This window comes from Amblyraja radiata, chromosome 4 (assembly GCF_010909765.2).
Source record: "Amblyraja radiata isolate CabotCenter1 chromosome 4, sAmbRad1.1.pri, whole genome shotgun sequence".
In the NCBI taxonomy this organism is placed as follows: Eukaryota; Metazoa; Chordata; class Chondrichthyes; order Rajiformes; family Rajidae; genus Amblyraja; species Amblyraja radiata.
The window spans coordinates 101,342,178-101,367,820 of NC_045959.1; the positions used below are offsets into that span (position 1 = coordinate 101,342,178).

Below are 25,643 nucleotides of genomic sequence, written 5' to 3' on the forward strand. Positions count from 1 at the left end.
TTGCAATGAGGGGATTGACATATGAGGAAAGGTTGAGTAAGCTGGGACTCTACTCTTTGGAGTTTAGAAGAATGAGAGGCGATCTCATTGAAACGTATAAGATCGTGAGGGGCCTTGATCGGGTGGATGCACCGAGGATGTTCCCAATGATCGGGGAGGCTAGAACTAGGGGACATAGTTGCAGAGTGAGGGGGGGCTCTTTTAAAACTGAGATGAGGAAGAACTTCTTCACCCAGAGGGTGGTTAGTTTGTGGAATTCACTGCCCCAGGGAGCAGTGGAAGCAGAAACGTTAAATTTATTTAAGTCAAAAATAGATGGTTTTTTAGCTGCCAAGGGGATAAGGGGCTACGGGGAGAGGGCAGGGATATGGACCTAGGTATGGTTAGTATAGTAGACCTGAGTGATCTCCTGGACAAGTGTCGATCGCCTGGATTGGGGTCGGAGAGGAATTTCCCGGATTTTTTTCCCGAATTGGACCTGGGTTTTTATCCGGTTTTTTGCCTCCCCCAGGAGATCACGCGGTTCTTGGGGTGGAGAGGGGTGATAGCGGTATAGAGGGGAGGGTAGTGTCTTGTGTTCTGTGTCTTGTGTCTACTGTTTGTGGGTAAGTGTGTCTGTTTAGTGTTCAGCCATGAGTGAATGGCGGTGCGGGCTCGACGGACCTGATGGTCTACTCTCGCACCTACTTTCTATGATTCTATGATTCTATGAGTACTGAAAACACTAGTACTACTAAGTCGCTTTCAATGGATTGCCGCCACATTTTGAATGCAATATACTTTGAATAGTTGATACCAATAATGAATGCAATGAAAACATTACTCCTAAAAAACACGTTTTCATTGATGACAGACACAAAATGCGGGAGTAACTCAGAGGGTTACCCCAGAGGGTCAGGCAGCGTCTCTGGAGAAAACAGATGATGCTTGGGGGCGAGACCCTCCAGAGATGCTATCTGTGGAATTCTCTGCCTCAGTAAAGTAGAGGCCAATTCTCTGGATGCTTTCAAGAAAGATTTAGATAGAGCTCTTGAAGATAGCGGAGTCAAGGGATATGGTGCATCTAATGCTGCATATCAGTAGCATTTCAAGTCATACAGCATAAAAACGGGCCCTTCAGCCCACCCTGGACATGCACACAGTTGTACACCCAATCACACTAACCACAAAGGTGAGCTGACCATACTTACCCATTGTGAGCCATTTGAAAAAGGTCTCTCAGGACAGACTGTCTGAAGTGGGACAACAAACTTAAAGTAACGTTGTCATTGAGAAAAATCTCAATTAATCCCTGGAAGATCGGAAAACAATGAATCAGTATGCACCACAGGCATCATTTGTACAATGCTCAAAAGGAAACAAAATTCTACCCTCAGAATAAACATTATCAACATAGAAAATAGGTGCAGATATAAGCCATTCGGCCCTTCGAGCCAGCACCGCCATTCAATATGATCATGGCTGATCATCTAAAATCAGTACCCAGTTCCTGTTTTTCCCCCCATATCCCTTGATTCCTTTATCCCCAAGAGCTAAATCTAACTCTCTCTTGAAAACATCCAGTGAATTAGTCTCCTTCTGTGGCAGAGAATTCCAGATTCACAACTCTCTGGGTGAAGAGTTTTTCCTCGTCTCAGTCCTAAATGGCCTACCCTTATTCGTAAACTGTGACCCCCTGGTTCTGGACTACCCCAACATAGGAACCCTTTGTCCTGCATCTAGCCTGTCCAATCCTTTAAGAATTTTATGTTTTTATAAAAACCCTCTCATCCTTCTAAATTCCAGTGAATACAAGCCCAGTCGATCCATTCTTTCATCATATGTCAGTCCCGCCATCCCAGGAATTACCTGGTGAACCTACACTGCACTCCCTCAATAGCAATAATGTCCTTCCTCAAATTAGGAGACCAAAACTGCACACAATACTCCAGGTGCGGTCTCACCAGGGCCCTGTCCAACTGCAGTAGGACCTCCTTGCTCCTAAACTTAAATCCTCTTGCAATGCAGCCCAACATGCCATTAGCTTTCTTCACTGCCTGCTGTACCTGCATGCTTACTTTCAGTGACTGATGTACAAGCACACCCAGGCCTCGTTACACCTCCCTGTTTCCTAATATGACACCATTCAGATAATAATGTGCCTTCCTGTTCTTGCCACCAAAGTGGATAACCTCACATTTATCCACATTTTACTGCATCTGCCCACTCACCCAACCTCTATCCAAGTCACCCTGCAGCCTCATAGCATCCTCCTCGCATCTCACACTGCCACCCAGCTTTGCGTCATCCGCAAACTTGGAGATGTCACATTGAATTCCCTCGTCTAAATTGTTAATATATATTGTAAATAACTGGGGTCCCAGCACTGAGCCTTGCGGCACCCCACTACTCACTACCTGCCATTCTGAAAAGGACCCGTTAATTCCTACTCTTTGCTTCCTGTCTGCCAACCAGTTCTCTATCCATGTCAATACCCTACCCCAATACCATGTGCTCTAATTGTGCACACTAATCACTTGTGTGGGACCTTGTCAAAGGCTTTTTGAAAGTCCAGATACACCACATCCACTGGCTCTCCCTTATCCATTCTACTTGTTACATCCTCAAAAAAGTCCAGAAGAATTTCCCCATCATAAATCCATGCTGACTTTGACTGATCTTGTCACTGCTTTCCAAATGTGCTGCTATAACATCTTTAATAATAGACTCAAGCATCTTCCGCACTGTAAGACTAACTGGTCTATAATTTTCTATCTAGTTTTCTAAATTTTTATATAACTTTCTATAGTTTTCTCTCCCTCCTTTCTTAAAAAGTGGAGTTATATTGGCTACCCTCCTGTACACAAGAACTGATCCAGAGTCATGAGAACATTGGAAAATGATCACCAATGCATCCACAATTTCTAGGGCCACCTCCTTGAGTACTCTGGGATGCAGACCATCAGGCCCCGAAGATTTATTCTGCCTTCAGTCCTAACAGTTTACCTAACACCATTTCCTGACTAATGTGTATTCCCTTCAGTTCCTCCCTCCCACTAGATCCTCGGTACCCTAGTATTTCTGGGAGATTGTTTGTGTTTTCCTTAGTGAAGACAGAACCAAAGTACTCGTTTAACTGTTCTGCCATTTCCTTGTTTCCCATTATAAATTCACCTGCCTCTGACTGTAAGGGACCTACATTTGTCTTCACTAATCTTTCCCTTTTTACATATCTAAAGATACGTAAAAAGGAAAATATTAATGAAGACAAACGTCGAGATATGTAAACTGGAGAACATATAGAGTGATGTGTGATACAGTGTGGAAACATGCTCTTTGGCCCAACTTGCCCACAACAATGTCCCAGCTACACTAGTCCCACCTGCCTGCACTTGGTCCATATCCCTCCAAACTTGTCCTATCCACGTACCTGTCGAACTGTTTCTTAAACGTTGGGAGCCTCAACTACCTCCTCCGGCAGCTTGTTCCATACACCCAGCACCTTTTGTGTGAGATAGTTACCCCTCAGATTCCTATTAAACCTTTTCCCCATCACCTTGAACCTTTGTCCTCTGGTCCTCGATTCCCCTACTCTGGGCAAGAGATTCTGGGCATCTACCAGATTTATTCCTCTCATGATTTTATACACCTCTATAAGAATCCCCCTCATCCTTCTGTGCTCCCCCCCCTCATCCTTCTGTGCTCCAAGGAATAGAGACCCAGCCTACTCAAAGTCCCTCTGTAGCTCACACCCTCTAGTCCTGGCAACATCCTCGTAATTGCTTCTCTGAACCCTTACAAGCTTGACAACATTTTTCCTATAACATGGTAGAAACATAGAAAATAGGTGCAGGAGTAGGCCATTCGGCCCTTCGAGCCTGCACCGCCATTTGATATGATCATGGCTGATCATCCAACTCAGTATCCCATCCCTGCCTTCTCTCCATACCCCCTGATCACTTTAGCCACAAGGGCCACATCTAACTTCCTCTTAAATATAGCCAATGAACTGGCCTCAACTACCTTCTGTGGCAGAGAATTCCACAGATTCACCACTCTCTGTGTAAAAGATGATTTCCTCATCTCGGTCCTAAAGGTCTTCCCTCTTATCCTTAAACTGTGACCCCTAGTTCTGGACTTCCCCAACATCGGGAATAATCTTCCTGCATCTAGCCTGTCCAACCCCTTAAGAATTTTGTAAGTTTCTAGAACTGAACACAATATTCTAAATGGGTCTCACCAACGTCTTATGCAACTGCAAGATGAATATGTTTAATGATACAGTGCTTTTATTGAAAGAAGATCCTGAAGCTGTAATGTAGAATTTTTTTTTGTTTAAACGGCAGAATTTGTACCTGATAGTTGCTGGATTTAACACAGTGATGTACCCGGCCATATGTTGTTAGCTGCAGTTCATTTACTTCGCATGGGTCTGTTAGCACTGCACAGGCCTGGCAGTAACCATCCAATCTTTTCTGGTCAATCTGACAATGAACGAGTTCAGCTCCGATCTGTAGTTTTAAACGAATGACAACATGTAGCAAATCAGAACTAATTTTCAAGACACACATATAACACTGCAGAGCTCGAAATTAGCGGTTGCTCGGGTGCCACCGGGCAACCTAAACGGCAAGTCATTTTGCCCAGCTTGGCAACTTGGTTTATACCGAAGATATACCATGTGAAAGATGCTAAGTGTGGCGTGACGGAGGGTCGGAGCGAATGACGGGCCCCGCACAGCAACAGCTCCATCTCCTCCTTCTCCCGCACCCCGCCCGGCCTGATAACGCTATAGGATCTTTGCTGATAACGGCCGCTGCTGCCACTCCGCCAACGGTGCTTTCAAAACAAACCCTTGGAGGAGGGAGGTGTCGGTCAGAGGCGGAAGTAGGGGGAGGATAGAGGATAGAGTGATTGGAGGAGGGAGACGTGCCAAAACATTCTCAGCAGACCTGCACCGCAGCCAGGATCGATCCCGGTCTCCGGCGCTGCAATCGCTGCCGAACCGCCACTGGACCATCCCCATCCCCACCCGAGAGCCCCCCCCCCCTTCGGGGGTGGCCAGAGGCGTCGGGAGTCGGACGGGCGCCGGTCCCCCCATGCCCACAGCCAGCGCAGAGAAGCAGCGCTAAACCCAGCTCACTCTCCCTGTCCCGCCAGGTTATCCCTGCCTGGATTTACGGGAAATATGTCATCAGTCCAGGCATGACCAGGCGAGACAGGCAGAGTTGAGCTGCATTTAGCGCTGGATTGTGCCTCCGAAGCCTCGTGCGTGTGTGAGACTGTGCGCATGCGCGCGCGGCCGCCAAGATATTGTGTCCCCCGGTCCCCTCCATATTTTGATAGCGATTTGAGCGATGATGCCGGTGTTGACCGAGGAGTGCTGACCTTCCTTCCCACCTCCTCTGCCCCTTCCTCTCTCTCTCTCTCTCTCTCTCTCTCTTGTACGCTCCCCCCTCCACCCCCCTTATCCTGAGACCCCTCCTCTCCATCCCGCACTGATCCCCATTCCTGCCTCTATTTAGTCCTCACTGACATCCCCTGTGTTCCCCTCCTCATCTACCCCCCCCCCCCCCATCTAGGCATCCTGCACTGATCTCCCTATCCACCTCGCATTGATTCTCCTGCCGCTCCCCATCAATCCTACACTGGTCCCCCAATTCATCCTGTACTGACCCCCTTCCCATCCATCCTGCACTGCTCCTCCCCCTCATCCTGCACTGCTCCCCCATCCATCCTGCACAGATCCCCCCCATTCAACCCCACTGTCATCCCCCCGCGCTCTCCCCTCACAATTTTACCTACTCCAACCAACACGTACTAATTCCCCTGCCTCAATCCATCCATTCCGCACCGATTGCCTTCTCAACCCCCCCCCCACCGCCACCTATCCATCCTTCACTGATTCACACCCCCCCACCCCCCCCGCCCCTATTGTGCTGGAAATGTCTTCAGAGAGAACATCGACTATGTTTGATAACGGAATGCAATCAAATATGTTTTAATTCCCAATGTTATTATTTGTTTTAATCCATAAAGATGGATTAATTAAATTGTGAACATGTGAAACATTAAAACCGCAGTGTTCAATTGTCACTGCTACCGTTATTACAGAATTCATTTTAACGGCAAACCAATGCTCTTAATATGGAGTATCAGTACTGTAGTTATTTAATGAGCAACATTCACAACCATACGTTGGATTTATCCAGGTTTTACTTCTACAGTCAGTCATATACATCACAAATTTGGTCAGGAGATATTTCAATTGAAATTTTAACGTTAAATTCTGAAGTGGGAATGATGGAAACAGCGTTTATCAACAATTATTTTTAAATTTGTTGCTTACAAACTGGGTATCTTCATTGCTGTTCACATCACGTACAACTAATCTGAATGACCGGTAATGTGGCGTCTTGACACCTTTAAATATATTACCAAAAGAACATTTGCTGCATTTATGTCCTTTGGCCATCTCTTGTTAGTTAGTGTAATGTTTAACCTGTCAGATGGGTATAGTCAGTTTTGACAGTTATTATCATAAAATGCCTTTAGAAAATTCCTTGCAACCTGTATATTTTGTTATGGATAAATTATGTGGGAAGCGAGAGTGTTTCTGTACCAATAGCAATAACGACCCATGCTATGGTCCTCTCATGATAATTTTCGGTCCTTCACAGAAAACATGCTTGCATCAATCTGCAGTGTGCATGGTTAAGCATATATGTTATCATGGTCCAGGATTTATGGAAACAAGTTGATCATACGCTGAATAATCCAACCGCATTTTTGTTTGGAAGTGGAAAGAAATAATAGAAATTGCATTAATTGCAATGTGTAAAAAGAGTTGAGATACTGTATTATAATTTTGCTGCATGCCATTGTGGTATATATCATGTCTTGATTGGTGAATATGCTTAGTTTGTGACTTTATTTGAAGCAGAAATAATATGTGAATGCTTCATTGAGCATAATTCCGACTGGTAACTACGCACTTCGTCCGAGCACATTATCGCACGCGTCATGCAAACCATCTTAAATGACCACCTAAACTGTCATTTAGCAACCTAAAAAGCTGCCAAGGTTGCCCAGCTGGCAACAGGGAAAAACAGTTAAGCGAGAGCCCTGCACTGTAGGGACAAAAAGCTGGAGTAACTCAGCGGGTCAGACAGCATCGCTGGAGAAAATTAATGTGACATTTCGGGTTGAGACCCTTCATCAGTCAGACCCGAAGCATCACCTATTCCTTTTCTAGAGATGCTGCCTGGCTCTCTGAGTTCCTCCAGCTTTTGTGTCTATTTTTGGTTTAAACCAGCATCTGCAGTTCCTCCCTAATCATTAACACTGTTGTCAGTTCAACTTTATATGCTGAGAGAATGGAGCGGCTGGGCTTGTACACTCTGGAGTTTAGAAGGATGAGAGGGTATCTTATTGAATCATATACGATTGTTAAGGGTTTGGACACACTAGAGGCAGGAAACATGTTCCCTATGTTGGGGGAGTCCAGAACCAGGGGCAACAGATTAAGAATAAGGAGTAAGCCATTTAGAACGGAGACGAGGAAACACTTTTTCTCACGGAGAGTAGTGAGTCTGTGGAATTCTCAGAGGGCGGTGGAGGCAGGTTCTCTAGATGCTTTCAAGAGAAAGCTAGATAGGGCTCTTAAAAATAGCGGACTCAGGGGATATGGGGAGAAGGCAGGAACGGGGTACTGATTGGGGATGATCAGCCATGATCACATTGAATGGCCAAATGGCCTACTCCTGCACCTATTGTCTATTGATTTAGTTACCTCCAAAGCTTTCTTCCAACCACTTTGATTCATCCCATATGGCATCAAACTGCCTTATTCTTTTCTATTAAATAGAAACATGTGTATAGTTCAGATTTATTTCAGTGGAATGCTAGAAGAGTATACACCGGAAGGTATGCAAGCATAATACTAGAACAGAAAGCTTATTGTCTTTCTAACACAGATTGGAATGGCAATGTGCGGGTATTTAAAAAAAAAAAACAGAGTGGTGGGCCCCTCTAACATGCTGCCAGGCATGATGTAGAGGCAGATATGATAATGACATTTAAGAGGCTCTTAGATAGAAAATGGATATGCAGGGAATGGAGGGATAAGGATCATATGCTGGCAGATAAGGTAAGTTCATCTTGGCACCATGTTCGGCACGAACGTTGTGGGCCATAGGGAATGTTCCTGTGCAGTACCTTTCCAAGCTTATGTATCTATGTTTCCAGTGTCAGGCACAGTCTGTCAACACCCACTGTCATTGCATATATATATTTATACATATCTAGTAATAATTTACTGGCAACAAGTAGAGGCATTTGTTAGCGAGGTATTTTTCAACGTACCTTTGAGAGCAGTTCATTGGTTTTGAATAAGTGTTCCTTGGCTTTTTCGTAGATAGGTGGACTCGAAGAGCCTTGACTGAAGAACACAGTGCCCAGATCGTAGCAAACCTACATTCAAATTAATTGGTGACAAAATGTAGACACTTTAAAATATATTCCGCACTTTTAATTTCCTAACATATTAGCACAAATATTTAAAATGGTCCAAGAATCACAAAAAATATATTTTACATAGACTTGGTTTAATTTCCCCAAAAGGCTTTTATAGCTAAACCTTTAAAAAATAATAGATCACAACTTTTCCAAAATAAATATTCTTTGTGTGCTTGGAACTTGGAATATCAAGTAGTTTTAGCTAAAGTACTAATCTGAGCAAAAGGTTAATGATATTATTACATGTACAGAGGTACAGTGTAAAGCTTCCTTTTGCTTGCTATGCAATCAAATCAGATTATTTTGATGATCGTAAAAATTCTATGACAAAAGTCTAATTTATGGTCTGTTCGTTGGATTTGAAACTTGACAAGTGCAGATGATTTATTCAGGAACAGTTTCTTCCCAGCTATTATCAAGCAACAGAATAATTCTACCATAACTAGAGAGTAGTCCTGACCTACTATCTACCTCATTGATGACCCTCGGACTATCTTTGATCGGACATTACTGAATTTTCCTGCACTGAACGTTATTCCCTTATCATCTAAATGGCTCGATCCACCCCTCTCTGCTTTCTGTAGAGACCGTTCCCTCCGCAACCCCCTGGTCAACTCGTCCGTTCCCGCCCAAACCACCCCCTCCCCAGGTACTTTCCCCTGCAACCGCAGGAGATGCTTCACCCGTCCCTATACCTTCCCCCCTTGACTCCGTCCAAGGACGCCGACAGTCTTTTCAGTCGAGGCAGAAGTTCACGTTCACCTCCTCCATCCTCATGTACTGTATCCACTGTCCCAGGTGTGGAACTCCTGTATATTGGCAAAACCAAGCGCAGGCTCGGTGATCATTTCGCTGAACACCTCTGCTAAACCTATCTGATTTCCCGGTTGCTCCACACTTTTAACTCCCCCTCCCATTCCCACACCGACCTTTCTGTCCTTGGCCTCCTGATTGCAATCATGTATTGTCTTTCTGCTGATTGGTTAGCACACAACAAAAGCTTTTCACTGTACCTCTGTACACATGACAACAAACTAAACTGAACTTATCAGCAGAAAACTAAATCCCACATTGTGAAATATCAGTGCTCTGTGCAAACTTTAAACATCAAGACAAATATTCAGAAAAGGTTCCGTTCTTACTTTTTTTTAAAAGTGACTCGGGCTTTTGGAGGTATAAAGTTTACACAGTTGCACTAGAAAGTTAAATGGAAAAATAGGTGAAAATTTAGATATAAAAAGGCAGGAGATATATTCAGATGTATTTAATTCAATATTTAGGAATTACCCAGGGTATGTGATGGTGAGTTTAAAGTGGAAGCTAGTCATCTCTTACAGTGCAGATGATGGGAGGCCGGGATGTTGCAAACATGAACATTTATTTGTACAGGAAGGAACTGCAGATGGTGGTTTAAACTGAAGATAAAAGCTGGGGTAACTCAGCGGGTCAGACAGCATCTCTGGAGAAAAGAAATAGGTGAGGTTTTGGGCCGAAACCTTTCTTCACGTCTTGACCTGAAACAACACCTATTCCTTTTCTCCAGAGATGCTGTTTGACCCGCTGAGTCACTCCAGCTTTTTATGAAAATGTATTTATTTGTTCGTGGGTTGAGGTCATCGCTGGCTCAGTCAGTGATTTTTGTTCTTCCGTAACTGGCGTGTAGCTAAAAGTCAACAACACTGGTGAGTTTGGAGTCACATATGAACTGGACCAGATGGGAGATTTCAAACCAAGAAAGAGGTTAATGAACGAGATGGGTTTACTTGCAGGCTGTATATTTTGGTGGGAAGAACAAGGAAGTCCTAGGTGACGTTTCGGGTCGAGACCCTTCTTCAGAGAAAGAAGAAGGGTCTCGACCCGAAGCGTCAACAGTTCCTTTGCTCCATAGATTCTGCCTCACCCACTGAGTTCTCCAGCATTTTTGTCTACCTCCGATTTTTGTCTACCTTCGATCTGCAGTTCTTTCTTAAACCTATCAATAGATACATCACTAAAAGTCGAGATGAACTGTATAGGCTATAACAAAAGGGTACTAATGCAAATGGCAAAAAGGCAGAAAAATAGTGTTCTGACAATAATGCCAGAATTGAGAGGCTAAATATATCAGATCAGTTTACATTCTCAGCGTTATTGCTATAGAATGATCATTCCAAATGTTTAATCCCAAACAAACAAATCTGATTACAATGTTCATACTGATGACATTTAATTAATGACGCCCTTTAATTCTGAAATAACAATATTTGAACATCACTGATTGATGCAAAGATGGAATATTTGCAGTTTAACCTGGCAATGCATTTCGTCCGCACTGATTTGTAATCCGGCTGTCGAGCTTTCTGTGTCGCCATTTGTTAGGCAAGATTCTGCTACTATCTGGTCCAGGGTCTTCATAGTGTGTACATATAGATTCGTGGTCAACTGGAGCGCTCTCTCTAAAACCAGAATGGAGTCTTCAGCCTGCTCCTTAAGCTGTTGATATAAAATTATTGGACGCTGTTATGTAACTGCTTTAAATTATGTGCACTTAATGCAAGTTGCTTATAAATTTGATTTGATTTGATTTAATTTATTGTCATTGCCTTCAATTAAGAGACAATGAAATTCTCTTTCCCTTACAGCCACACAAAAATAAATTTAAAAAAAAGTGAACATATAAATTAAAAAAAACAGTGTCATACAGTGTAGGAAGGAACTGCAGATACTGGTTTACACCGAAGATAGACACAAAATGCTGTTCCAACAGCACCTCATCTTTCGCTTGGGCAGCTTACACCCCATTGACTTCTCTAACGTCAAGTAATCCTTGCATTTCTTCTCTCTCCATCCCTCCCCCTTCCCAGTTCTCCGACCATTCTGACTGTCCACCTGATTCATTTTATCTCTTTGCTTTGTTACCTTCTCCTAGCTAATAATGATCTATTTTACATTTTTCTTGAGCCGCATCTCTTTTGATATTTCGTTTTCACACCTTACACTTCCTTATCTCTGTCTCCCTCTCTCCCGACTCTCAATCTGAAGGGTCACGACCCAAAACGTCACTCATTCCTTTTATCCAGATATCCTGCCTGTTCCAGAGTTACACCAGCATTTTGTGTCTCTTATACAGTGCGGAAACAGGCCCTTCGGCCCAACTTGCCCCAACATGTCCCATCTACACTAGTCCCACTTGCCTGCCCGTATCCCTCTAAACCTGTCCTATCCACATAACGGTCTAATTGCTTCTTAAATGTTGCGATTGTCCCAGCTTCAACTACCTCCTCCAGCAGCTCGTTCCATACGCCCACCATCCTTTGCGTGAAAAAGTTACCTCTCAGATTCCTATAAAATCTTTCCCCCATCACCTTAAACCTATGCTTCTCCATTCCCCCAATCTGGGCAAGACACTCTGTGTGTCCACTCAATCTATTCCTCTCATAATTTTATACACCTCTATAAGATCAACCCTTATCCTCCTGGGTTCACTAATCATTATGAGGCTGACGTTCCTGCTTTACTATAAACACATTGGTTGCAGAATATAAAGGTGAACCTAAAAATCTTATTGTAGAAATTGTTGCTGTTTGCAAACTGATGCTCTTAATCAGACCCCAGAAGGCTTTGATCGACATCAATTTCATGTAGTGCCACTTTAAACAATTGAATGTTTTAAAAGGTTACCCTGAGATCTATGTAATGTCAATAGGATTGAATGTTCCAAGATGGGGTCCCAGTCACTCGGGAGGATCCTCCCCCTGGTCCCCCCCAACGCAACCCGTTCCCCCAATGCAATATTCCACCTCTCAGAGGAGGGGGGTGGTGTGGGGGAGGGTGTGTGTGTGTGTGGGGGGGGGGTGGGGGAAAGGGGGGGGGGAGGGGGAAAGGGGGGGGGTTGGGGAAAGGGGGGGAGGGGGAAAGGGGGGGGAGGGGGAAAGGGGGGGGTTGGGGAAGGGGGGGGAGGGGGAAAGGGGGGGGGGGGGAGGGGGGTATGGGGAAAGGGAGGTATGGGGATAGGGGGGTATGGGGAAAGGGGGGGGGGGAGGAGGAAGTGGTGGTGTGGGGAGGGGGGGCTCGCACTCTGCTCACCCCGCACCTTCAGCTTTCAGCCTCACGCAGCAGATCCCGGTCCCACTCCGGCTTCACTCAGAGGCTTCCGGTTCAACTCAGCAGCTTCCGGCTGGTCGTGCTGGTCTCCGCAGAAGCAGCCCGTAAGCTGCACACTCTCCGCGAGCCGCTGACTCCCCACGAGCTGCTCAACACACTGCGCCCCTTCAGCTTTATATTCCCCTCGCCGCGTAATTGACAGCGGGTTCCGGAAGGGGCAGTTTTTACGATTTTTAAACCTTCATAACTTTTGTACTATTTCACCGATCGGAACAAAACTCATTTGACGCAGCAGAGGAGAATGGTGAGTAAGGTGGTGAAATGTCGTAGTGCTATGGGGGATCGTTTTTGCGCAAATTTAATTACAATGCAGTGGTCAAGATGAGAGTTTTAGTAATAGTATAAGTAGATAGATATGCACATTTTCCTCACCAAAAGGTAATTTTGAATTGAATGACTGCCTTAAAGTACGTATGCTTTAAGAAAATTATGATATTGACTTAACTGCAACTTTGGAAGTACACAAAGAAAGAAACTTACCACTTTTAAAATGTTATCTGTCAATTCCTTTTCTTGCAGCATCTGGCTCATTCTATGCACAGAAACAGGAAAAAAGCCATTAAATATAATTTGACAAAGCAACCAGGAGCAAGGCCAATTCAAGAATGACTTTGCATTACCATATTACCAGTATGACCAAAGATAGACACAAAAAACTGGAGTAACTCAGCGGAACAGGCAGCATCTCTGGAGAGAAGGAATGGTGACGTTTCGGGTCGAGACCCTTCTTCAGACAGGTTAGGGATAAGGGAAACGAGAGATATGGACGGTGATGTGGAGAGATAAAGAACAATGAATGAAAGATAGGCAAAAAAGTAACGATGATAACAGAAACAAGCTGTTGCTGGGTGAAAATAAGAAGCTAGTGTGGGTCGAGGAGGGGAGGGATAGAGAGAGAGAGGGAATGCCGGGGTACCTGAAGTGAGTGAAATCAACATTCATACCACTGGGCTGTAAGCTGCCCAAGCGAAACATGAGATGCTGTTCCTCCAATTTGCGGTTAGCCTCACTCTGATAATGGAGGAGACCGAGGACAGGAGGTCTGTGTAGGAATGGGAAGGAGAATTAGAGTGTCCAAGTGTCCTGTATGACCAATTGGTTCAAAATGTGTCACTTCAGAAGTTTTATTATGTATTCTGCTTTAGGCATAATCCATCACGCTCCCGATCCAATTACCAACTGCAAAGAACTGCAATATCATAACTTTAGAACTGCCAAATAATATAAATATCTTATATCAAGATATCCTATCTTGCTGGCCAAGAAGCCGATGGAACAATTTCTAGTCCAGACAACAACTGGATTCAGAATCGAACCTGCGTCTCTGGTGCTGTAAGGCAGCAGCTCCACTGCTGCGCCACCGTGCCGCCCTGGTGTAAATGGGACATCTTGGTCAGCATGGGCAAGTTGAGCTGAAGGGCCTATTTCCATGTTCTATGACTCTAAAAATGAGATGTTTTGTAAATTGGCTAAAATACTCCCAAAGGCAACCCAATCTACAGGGACCATACAAGGATACAGAGCATTATACTAGTTTATGTTTTTTTTAAATGTGCCCTGTAGAGTAGCAAACTGGATCAAATAGGTCCATTGGGAACTTGAATGCAAATCTAGCATGTTCCTATTTTGTTACCTGATGGGTCCTCAGCTTGGCAGTGAAGTGCATGTTTATAATGTTAGTAAGATATTAAGCGATAAATCAGAGAAAAAGTGATACGTAAAATTATGAAAGTGGGAAGTATAACTATTTTCCTATAATACATTTCTGGCTTCAGCTGATTGTTTGGAGCAATATTTTGGACACAGACCAGATGCTTTATGAGGATGTGATTTCAGTTCCAAATCCTCACCTCTCCTGGACTGCAAAACCCTCAGAGGCCAAGGTCAGGTTCATAGACAAACAAAGAAAAATGATGCATTATCTACTAAAATAACTTAATAACAGGAAATTGCCTTGGGAGTTTTTTCTGTGTTGGCGTGGATGGACTTTTTGTCTTTATCTAGCCCGTGTTCTCTCTGCTGTGGGAACCGCAAACTATTTTCTAGTTTCAATCCTTGGCTGAAAGACGAGTGCGTGAGACGGCGTATTTTAATTCATGAACCACAGCGCCAGTATAATGGAAAGTGGGAACACACTGATCATTTGGATGGTCTCCACCTAAATTAAGATGGAGCCATTGTTCTGGCAATTCAAACAACTGGAGTGCTTGACAGGACTTTAAACCAACAAGCAAAGCAAAGAGGTTCTGGCAAGGGTAAACCCACATCTATGGAGAGAGAAAAAAGTGCATGCAGAGCTGTAACCTTGATAAAGTAAGTAAATTGGGTATATGTTGTGTGTAAATATACTGCATCAATGTCGTGATGGCACAGTGGCGCAGCGGTAGAGTTGCTGCCTCACAGCGCCAGAGGCCCGGGTTCGATCCTGACTGTGGCTGCTGTCTGTACGGAGTTTGTACGCTCTCCCCGTCACCTGGGTGGGTTTTCTCCAGGATCTCAGTTTCCCTCCCACACTCCAAAGATGTACAGGTTTGTAGGTTAATTGGCTTGGTATGATTGTAAAATTGTCACAAGTGTGTGCTGGATAGTGTAAGTGTGCGGGGATCGCTGGTCGGCATGGACCCGGTGGGTCGGAGGGCCTGTTTCCGCATTGTATCTCTAAAGTAAACAAAGTGTTCTTTTAAAGGTAGACACAAATGCTGCAGAAACTCAGCGGGTGAGGCAGCATCAATTATTCCTTTGCTCCATAGATGCTGCCTCACCCGCTGAGTTTCTCCAGCATTTTTGTCTATCTTCGAATTTTCCAGCATCTGCAATTCCTTCTTAAACAAGTGTTCTTTTAAGATTGGAAGCAAAGCCATGCTGATAAGACAACGTGGAACATCCACATGTGATAATTGTTCTATATTACACTTGACATGTAGGTACAGTAAATTTTAAGTGATAGTTCCTCAACGTGGCAGTAAAGCGAACTTTTATAATGGTAACAAGACATTAATGATGAATCAGCAAATAATAGTCAAATATTAAAAGCACAAAATATTTAGGAAAGTGAGTAGCATAACAAAATAATTAAATAACATAAAGACGTGGATCTGCACCGTGTAAAAGCTGCAGATACGATTTACTAAAATAATTGCACGGAAAAGCTGCAGGCACTGATTAGCCCTCCTGAGAATAGGTTTGAGAGGTTATTACAGGAGATTCTTCAAAAATCCAAACAAAAAGGATGACGGGAAAGTATTCATGATAAAAGAGTGAAGAACCAGAGGGCATATATGCAGGGGCGGTAGAGTTGCTGCCTTACAACGCCAGAGGCCCGGGTGTGATCCCGGCTTCTGGTGCTGTCTGTACGGAGTTTGTACGTTCTCCCCGTGACTTGTGTGAGTATTCTCCGAGATCTTCCGTTTCCTCCCACAAGACCTGCAGGTTTGTAGGTTAATTAATTTGGTATAAATGTAAACTGTCCCCAGTGAGTGTAGGATAATGTTAGTGTGCAGGGATCATTGGTCGGCACGAACTCGGTGGGCCGAAAGGACTGTTTCCGTGCTGTATCTCTAAGCGAAACTAATAACAGAATCAAAGACAACACGAGAGAAAAAAAGCACTAGAACCTCTCGCATTTATTTATACAGAAACAGGGATGTAATGCTGAGGCTCTATAAGACGCTGGTAAGGCCACATTTGGAATATTGTGAGCAATTTTAGGGACTATATCTGAGGAAGGATGTGCTGGCTCTGGAGAGGGTCCAGAGGAGGTTTACAAGAATGATCCCAGGAATGAGGAGGTTAACCAGTGAAGCCAAATGTAGGTCCCTTACAGTCAGAGACAGGTGAATTTATAATGGGAAACAAGGAAATGGAAGAACAGTTAAACGAGTACTTTGGTTCTGTCTTCACTAAGGAAGATACAAACAATCTCCCAGAAATACTAGGGGACCGAGGATCTAGTGGGAGGGAGGAAATGAAAAGAATCCACATTAGTCAGGAAATGGTGTTAGGTAAACTGTTGGGCCTGAAGGCAGATAAATCCCCAGGGTCTGCATCCCAGAGTACTCAAGGAGGTGGCCCTAGAAATCGAGGATGCATTGGTGATTATTTTCCAATGTTCTCTCGACTCTGGATCAGTTCCTGTGGACTGGAGGGTAGCCACTCCACATTTCAAGAAAGGAGGGCGAGGGAAAACAGGGAAACATAGACCAGTTAGCCTTACATCGGTAGTGGGGAAGATGCTGGAGTTGATTATTAAAGATGTAATAGCAGCACATTTGGAAAGCAGTGATAGGATTGGTCAAAGTCAGCATGGATTTATGAAGGGGAAATCATGCTTGACTAATCTTCTGGAATTTTTTGAGGATGTAACTAGTAGAATGGATAAGGGAGAGCCAGTGCATGTGGTGCCTCTGGACTTTCAAAAACCCTTTGACATGGTCCCACACGAGAGATTAGTGTGCAAAATTAGAGCACATGGTATTGGGGGTAGGGTATTGACATGGATAGAGAACTGGTTGGCAGACAGGAAGCAAAGAGTAGGAATTAAGAGGTCCTTTTCAGAACGACAGGCAGTGACAAGTGGACAAAAGTTTGGATAGAGTGGATGTGGAGAGGATGTTTCCACTAATGGGCGTGTCTAGGGCTAGAGGTTCATTTAGTAAGGAGATGAGAAGTTTCTTTAGTAAGAGGGTGGTGAATCTGTGGAATTCTTTGCCACAGAAGGCTGTAGAGGTCAAGTCAGTGGATATTTTTTAAGGCAGAGATCTATCTAATTTGATTAGTATGGAGAGATAGATCAGCCATGATTGAATGGTGGAGTAGACTTGAAGGGCCGAATGGTCTAATTCTACTCCTATCACTTATGACCTTATGATAACCAGAGGACATATATTTAATTGATAACAGAACCAAAGAGAATACAAGATATTTTTTTTAATATCAGAGCGATTCGCATCTGGGATGCCTTACTTGGATTGGAGCAGGAAAACGTATTGCAGAGATATGTGGGGCGGGGTTTGGAACTGGAACTGAGCACAAGAGTTAAATGGCTTGCTTCTCTCTTGCTGTTCTTCCATGGGTCCAAAAAAACAATGGCAGAGGGTGGTTTACCAGCCTTCAATAGGTCCCGTGGCATCAAGCAGAGTCCAAGCTGGCTAATTGGAAAAGCCATGTACAACTGGTAAATCAAGTATTCTGGAGAACTTGAGGTCCCAAGACTTGGTAAACATTGCTTGGAGGAGGAGTTCACAGAATGTCATGACTTATGTCATGAGTGTGTGCACTTGTTTTTGCTCATTGGTTTTTGCTCAATGGATTTGAAGGACGCTTCGAGGTAGCAGACTGCAAATAATAAGTAATCCTGCTTCGAGATAGACACAAAATGCTGGAGTAATCAGCAGGTCAGGCAGCATCTCTGGAGAAAAGGAGCAGGTGATGTTTTGGTTTCCTTTTCTCCAGAGATGCTGCTAATCCAGCATTTTGTGTCTATCTTCGGTGTAAATCAGATCTGCAGTTCTTTTCTACACAAAAAAGAAGAGGGGGGGTGGGGGGAATCTTAAAATGAGTGTTAAACTATTTCAAGATAAAGTCAGGAAATCCTGACTCTTTTATCAATAGTTGTGGTAATCTGACACGCTCCTTCAAAGAGCATGGATACCGGGTCAATTGGCAATTCAAAACCTCAGGTTAGCAGATTTGTATTATGTAATGTCATGGCAACAATACGAAAAATGTAACTCACATGTTTAATTGTGGAGGCCCAGCTTTTAATTGTTTCACTGGAAAGCTACTCTGAACAGTTGTCCTCACAGCCCTTCAAAAAAAATGATTTGTTAGAAGAAAATATCCACAAAATAATTCACTTTCATCATGTACACAAAATACATAACTATCCATGCAGCTAACGGAAAAAAACCCCATAGAATTCAACAAACATGTAACTCGAGTAAACAGCACCTCATATTTCACTTGGGCATCTTACAACCCAGCGGTATGAATATTGATTTCTCTAATTTCAAGTAACCCTTCCATTCCCTCTCTCTCTGTCCCTCCCCCACCTGTCGTTCTGCTAGTTTTACTGTTGGTATCCCCACGTTATCACCTCCTCCACAGCCAACAATGGACCATTGTGGGCACTTTGGCCATCGGTGCCGGCTCTCAAGTCAAGTCAAGTCACATTTATTTATATAGCACATTTAAAAAAACAACTCTCGTTGGCCAAAGTGCTTTACATTTGTTATAAGAATAATATAAACAAACAAACTACAGACATATATACATATAGCCCTCGCTCAGTGGACGTCAGGAAAGGCTTGGGAGTTGGACGTCAGGAAAGGCTTGGGAGTATAGATACGATTTTAGTCTTGACTTAAAGGAGTCGATGGAGGGGGCAGTTCTGATGGGAAGGGGGATGCTGTTCCATATGATTTGATTGGCTCTGATTTGTTCTGTACCTTTTCATCCCTTTAGTTTCCCTCTCCCCTGGCTCTCAGTCTGAAGAAGAGCCTTGACCCAAAACGTCACCCATTCCTTTTCTCCAGAGAGGCTGCCTGACCCGGTGAGTTACTTTGCATCCATCTTCTTAGCAACCTTGAATATTTGTGTATTATTTTCCTCAAAGGTACACACCATATTGTCAAAGCTGCAAAGTTTTGTCAGAGCATTTCAGTATTTTACTTCGGAGTCACGTGAGTGACTACGTGAAGAAGGGCCGTCCGTCTGCATGCGCGTCATTACGTCTGAACGCAACGCGCGACGGACTGGAGAGGCACTGCGTCCTCCCAGGCCGTTAGGATGGGCAGGTAAGGAAAGTTGAATCACTTACCTGCGTTCTTTCAGGCTTGAAACTTTTTGTAGTTTCAGGGCCAAGATGTCGAGGATACGGTCCGCGGGGAAGTCGGCTGCCGAAGACCGCAGCATTTCCCAGAAGCGGGCGACGGTGTTTCCCGACACAGCGCCGGCAGCTGAACCGGCAGGAGACTTGTTGCAGGAGGAGAGCTACGTTGGTGGTCCTGCAATACGGGAAAATCCACCCGCAAGTCAAACAACCCGTTGACTCAGAAGAGTCCGGGGAGGGAAAGGGATACCCTCCCTCAACGGAGAGCGTCTGAGGAAGACTCTCCCACATAGGAGCAACTTTTGGAGAAGTTGCTCCAACAATGACCTGCTCTAAGGAGAGAGCTGTGTCAGCCCGGTCCTACAGCAGCAGGCAGTACCGGGAGCCTCACATAATGGGGCAACCCAATGTCTTCCCCATTGGAGGGGGAAGTACATATGGAAGAAACCACTCTGAATCAGAGTACAAAAGCAGGGGGGGGGGGGGGGGAACCTTCCCAGGGACAAGCAGAAGAAAGGAAGTAAGTAAGTAACTTTTACTTATATAGCACTGTTTAAGTTAACTTGCACCAAAAAGCTTTACATAAAATAAATAATAAGCACAAAAGAAAATAAATACTTCTGCAATCATCCAGGTTCCACTGGGTGCTTCCCTGGATAAAGATCTAGAAAATGTCTCCTGCTCTGAGGAGAGGAGCATTCACGGTCAGTTTCAGTCTGACCCAAAGCAAGAATCTCATTTAGGCCCGCTGGAGGGGCCATGTCAGCCCAGGTATCCTCAGGGGCCTATGGCAGCACCTGTTTTCAGGGCTACCTACAAAACTCACTCTCAATGGAGAGGAGTGTGAGTGATCAGTAGGTAACTGATCTCGAATTACAATACTATACAATACCATTCATTTGTCATTTGAACCTCACATAACGTTCAAACGAAATTTGGTTTCGAGATCAATAGGTAACTGATCTCGAGTTAAAGTATGAACATACTGAAGCACATGCATATGGCCTCAAGAGACAGCAGTTGGCAGAATATCCGCACAAATGCCGGCAAGGGAACAGCGCTATCAGGGTGACTTTGGAGAAACCAGCCGCCGAATCCTCTCTTCAGGTAAGACCAGAAGGAAGCAAAAACTGTCGGACCAATCAAGGTACCAACGACAAGCAAACTTCATCAGTAGGCGACAACACACCCCACACCTCCATAGGGGATAAGCAGTTCACTGAAGCCGGTGGTAGCTTGAAAGCTGGGCACGGAAATATGATCAGAGTCGTCTTTCAAGGCAGACTCAGAATTATGGCCAGAATTGTCCGACAAGGCAGGCTCAGTATGATAAGGTTTTCAGACGAAGACCCAAGCAGAGGTCAGGAGAAACATGGAATCCACACTTCCTACCAGTCCAACTCCCAATCAAGGAGAGAAAAGGAACCCGCTCAGGGGCCTTTGGGTTTACCACAAGACCACCGGTAGCCATGGAGGTAGGTGGGTCTGGGTTTACTGAAACAAGGGATTGTGGACCAGTTACATGTTGGTAATTTTACTCTTGTGTTTTTGTTCAAAATGACAATAACATGAATTTCAGATCTGGTTTTAAAAAACAGATAACAACATGTGATTATTTTTTACTGCACAACATACATAGGTTCCAAGCAGACTTGGAACTCGGACCGGAATTGTCTTCAAGGCAGGCCCAGTATTTTAGGCAGGATTGCCTTCCAGGACAGGTGACAGATGGAGGATGTCACTTCATCCAGGTTTAACTCATTTGTGCAGTACAGATTTTTAGAAACAGCAATTTTTGTTATGGTCTAACAACTGTTTTATAGGAGCTTCCTATAAAATGGTCACATGGCATGCATCGACCTCAAAAATGCATACTATTCGGTGCCTATTCATTAAGAACAGGAGATATTTGAAGTTTAACTGGATGGCATGGCTCTGCCAAATGGGTTGACATCAGCTCCTAGACTATTGACTAAACTACGGAAACCAATTCTGGGACTACAAAGGTCTCAAAACCACATAGTAATGGCATATTTGGAGGACATTTTCATTTTGGAGTCACCAAGAATTGGCAGAAGCATCAGTCAAGCAAACCAAAACCCTATTTGAAAGAATTGGTTACCTCATCCATCCAGTTAAATCAAAATTGACACCTACAAGGGTAATTGATTACCTAGAATTTACTATCAAAAACAGTAAATATGTTGGTGACTTTGCCTAGGGGAAACAACAATATTAATTAAGCCTGCAATGACCTGATAGTCAAATTCTAGCCATCTAGCATTCCCAGCAGTATGGGCCTTTGCATTACCAGAACTTACAGCAAGCAAAGGAACGAACACTCAGATTACATGCAGGCCGAATTGGCAAACTATGGATTGCCAGCAGAGGCCATTGTTGAATAACTATGGTGGATAACGAATGGGAGACAGCTCAGGGAAATTTTGCTCGAAAGCCATCGAGGGTTCTTCAGACCTATGCAAACGGCTAAGGATGGGGAGACACCAACACAGTCTAAAGCTGTGGGGGCAGATGGAATGAGCAGGAGTCTGTAATTCCCCAACACATGGAATCAATTACCCAGAATTGTTGGGGGCACAATATGGACTCAAGGTTCTCTGTAGCGATATGCAACCGGTGCTTGTTCAAACTCAGATTAATAACACCACTGCGGTGGCATATATCCATTAACAAGGGTGGTGTAAAATCTGTATCTTACGACAGATTGTCGAATCTCATTTGGCACTGGTGTATCGAGAGGAATATTTGGGAAATCTACGAGGTAGATATAACACGGTGACAGATGCTGGATCACGAATGTTTAATAACAACACAGAATGGATGTTGAATCAGACAGTATTTAACAAAATAACTACACGATTTGGCATACCAGATGTTGATCCGTTTGCATCTAGACTAACCATTAGTAACCAGATATGTGTCCTGCGAGCTGGATCCAGGAGCAAGGCAGTGGATGCTTTCTCCCTCAATTGGGGAGGAATGTTTATGTATGCTTTCCGCCAATTTGTCTCACAAACCGATGCTTGACAAAAATCAAGCAAGACTAAGCCACAGGCATATTGGTAGTGCCAGATTGGCCTACTCAAGCCTGGTCCCCAAAAATTTTGGGAATTATAGTCCAGCCAGTAATGGCTGTACCCAAGAGCAGGGACCTCCTAGTGAACCCAGTTACAGGGAGCAATCATCCACTACATGAACATATAATCTGTTGGTCTGCAGATTCTGAGGAGGCCATTTCAAGGCATAGGACTGTCCGAACAAATACAACACAGTTCGGATAACGGATGTCTTGGAGTTCCTATCAACTACTATAACTATAAACTAAGTTATAGTGCTTCTATAGTGCCAGAGGCGCACTCTCCTCCAATCTGATGCCGGAAGCAGGGCACAGTTCGATAGGAACGCACCCCTTTACAACAAAATTCATGAAGGGAATTTACAATTTAAGACCTCCAAGGCCAAGGTACACTGACACATGGGATGTGAGCGTGGTACAAACCCTACTTTGACAGTGGGGACTGCCTATAACTAACCCTGAAGGTGGTATGCTGACAAAGAGTCCAGACACTGCAAAAGCTACGGTTGGACTACATGACCACCAATATGAACAACATAACAATCCTAATCAGGAACCTGATAAACAGAGCAGGCCAGGAATGCCAGGGATGGAGATCCAGTTCTTGGCATATCCAGAGGACCAACGGTTGTGTGGGTGGTAACATACTAACACCACTATCTGAGAGTTATGGAGAACCTCAGAGGCTCAGAACAATCGGTCCTCATCAGCCATAAAAAAACCACACCAAAAGGTGTCAACTCAAACCATCTCCAGATGGTCAAAAGAGGTAATGGCGGTAGCAGGAGTAAACATTTATATGGTTAAATCTCACTCTACCAGGGCTGCATCTACGTCGGCAGCAAGAGCTATGGACATGCCCCTTGACGACATCCTAGTGGCTGCAGGATAGACGAATGAAATAACGGTCCACCGGTTTTATAACAAACCCATAACCGGACTGGGGGTGTTTGCACGTATCATTTTAAGTTCTGTCCCTTAGTTTCCCCCCCAAGGTTGGGAGGGGTAACTTTTTAAAAAACTTTTCTTTCATTTAAAGCATCAGTTTCTTTACTTAACTACGTAATGTCTGAATGCTTTAATGATTACACGCATCCATGGTCAACCCATTCAGTGTGTGGCGCCTGGATTCGTAACCGGCGTAAAATCACAGAGCTTTGAAATCTTCACGTAGTCACTCACGTGACTCCGAAGTAAAATAGTAAGATTAAACGAGAACTTACCAGTTTGAAGTTTGATCTTGATTTTATGAGGAGTTACGATGAGCGATTACGTGCCCACCGCTCCCACCCTCATACTATCAAGGTCATATGGAAGTTCTAGTTTCTTCACAATCTTACTATTCTCAGGTCTTCTTTTTATCTGTGATTTAACACAGCTGCTTTGAAGATTGACGCGCACGCAGACGGACGGCCCTTCTTCACGTAATCGCTTATCGTAACTCCTCATAAAATCAAGATCAAACTTCAAACTGGTAAGTTCTCGTTTAATCTTACTATTCTAGTACCTGAAAATCAGTATTTTACTGAGGAAATCAGTATTTTACGTGGTACCATTTTGCTGAAAATTGTACCATTTTTTTAATGTGCGGTCATACCCATGTAAGAGTACAAGAATGTATAACTTTGCTACCAATTGACATGTCTTCTACGCACCTTACTTGACAGTGCATTCATTGCCATCTCTTTGTATACTGCTGTTTGAACGGCTGCTTCCTGCTTTTAGCACCAGATGATGATGTAGAATCCATTTTGGAAGCCTCCCTCTCCCTCCCTCGCTCTCTCTCTCTCTCCTTCCTCTATTTCCCTCCCTCTCCCTCCCTCTCCCCCCTTCCTTTTTTTCTCCCTCCCTCTCTTATTCCCTCTCACTCCCTCCCTCTCTCCACCCCTCCCTCTCTCCCCCCTGAGCCCACCCACTGTTCTGTAAAATCGAGGCCAATCCCAATGTAACTGCAATCCCACTGGTAACCTTTCCCCACTAGCCTTATCCAGAATTCTACCACTGCCTGAAAAATAAGCAAAGGCTCAACTTCCACTGAGAAAGAGAATTCCAAAGACTCATTGTTATACGAGAATTTTCCTGAACAGTCTGTGACCCATAGCGCTGGGGCAATAGCGCTATGTTTAAAGCCCATAGAGCTCCAGCCGGTAGCGCTATATTTAGAACCCATAGCGTTGGAGCCGACAGCTCTTCGTTTAAATTCCCACGAGTTAAACTGACGGCGCTCTGTTTAAACCTGAAGCTGAACAGCTTACAAAAATAATCATCCAGATCTTGAAATTTAAAATACTAATAGATTTAATCAGCTATAATTTTTATCAGTACAGTATGACTTTTTATATCCTTGCATTTTTTAAGCAGCAAGATCTTAAGTCAATTTCACCGGGTTATTACTTTTCCATTGGCGAGTGGTATGTTAATGAAACAGGAAGTCGGGCCGATTTTTAAACAAAATCTGTATTTAACAACGCAAAATCGTACATCAGTATTCTTATCGCCTTTACGTACAAAATATGGACAATCTGTACTACTTGGCAACTCTGTATTGTAGTTCATGGATGAAATTAAATAGATTCACTTCTTATCATAAGATCATGTGATAGGAGCAGAATTAGACCATTAGGCCAAGTCTACTCCGCCATTCAATCATGGCTGATCTATCTCTCCCTCCTAACCCTATTCTCCTGCCTTCTCCCCAAAACCTCTGATACCTGTACTAATCAAAGATGGCATGACTAATCAAAGATTGCACGACTAGTCTATTCAAGAATAGTCTGTCATGGAAATAATGTACTGTTGTGTCATGAATAAAGTTGCCCGTGATAGATCCCACTAAATCTTTCCTATCCATGTCCCTGTCAAAGTGTCTTTTGAATGTTCTGACGATACCCGTCTCAACTACCGTCTCTGGCAACTCATTCTATGTCAGGGGTCGGCAACCTACGTATCCGGCCTGTAACCCGAAATCACCCAGCCCGCAGGCGTATTTTTTTTCAATTTGTTTTCGCGACCTGGGAACTGTAGCTAGTCCCGGGGACACGAGCTGATCTGGGAACTGCAGCTAGTCGTGGGGTACGC

The 25,643-nt window shown here is 44.1% G+C and overlaps 1 protein-coding gene across 5 annotated transcripts in view; it reads right to left on the bottom strand.

Moving 5' to 3' along the window:
* Positions 1-1,163: 1,163 nt before the first annotated feature.
* The window catches only part of ints8 (integrator complex subunit 8), a 34,763-nt gene continuing 10,283 nt past the window's right edge, over positions 1,164-25,643 (bottom strand). For all 5 annotated transcript variants that reach the window (XM_033020076.1, XM_033020077.1, XM_033020079.1 and 2 more), the window contains exons 5-10: positions 18,374-18,445; positions 13,120-13,171; positions 10,786-10,968; positions 8,344-8,451; positions 4,335-4,490; positions 1,164-1,291 (exon numbers count right to left, since the gene is read on the bottom strand). In XM_033020076.1, coding sequence (XP_032875967.1) covers positions 1,187-1,291; positions 4,335-4,490; positions 8,344-8,451; positions 10,786-10,968; positions 13,120-13,171; positions 18,374-18,445 — 676 coding nt within the window. In that variant the 3' untranslated portion in view covers positions 1,164-1,186. The remainder of the gene's footprint in view (positions 1,292-4,334; positions 4,491-8,343; positions 8,452-10,785; positions 10,969-13,119; positions 13,172-18,373; positions 18,446-25,643) is intronic.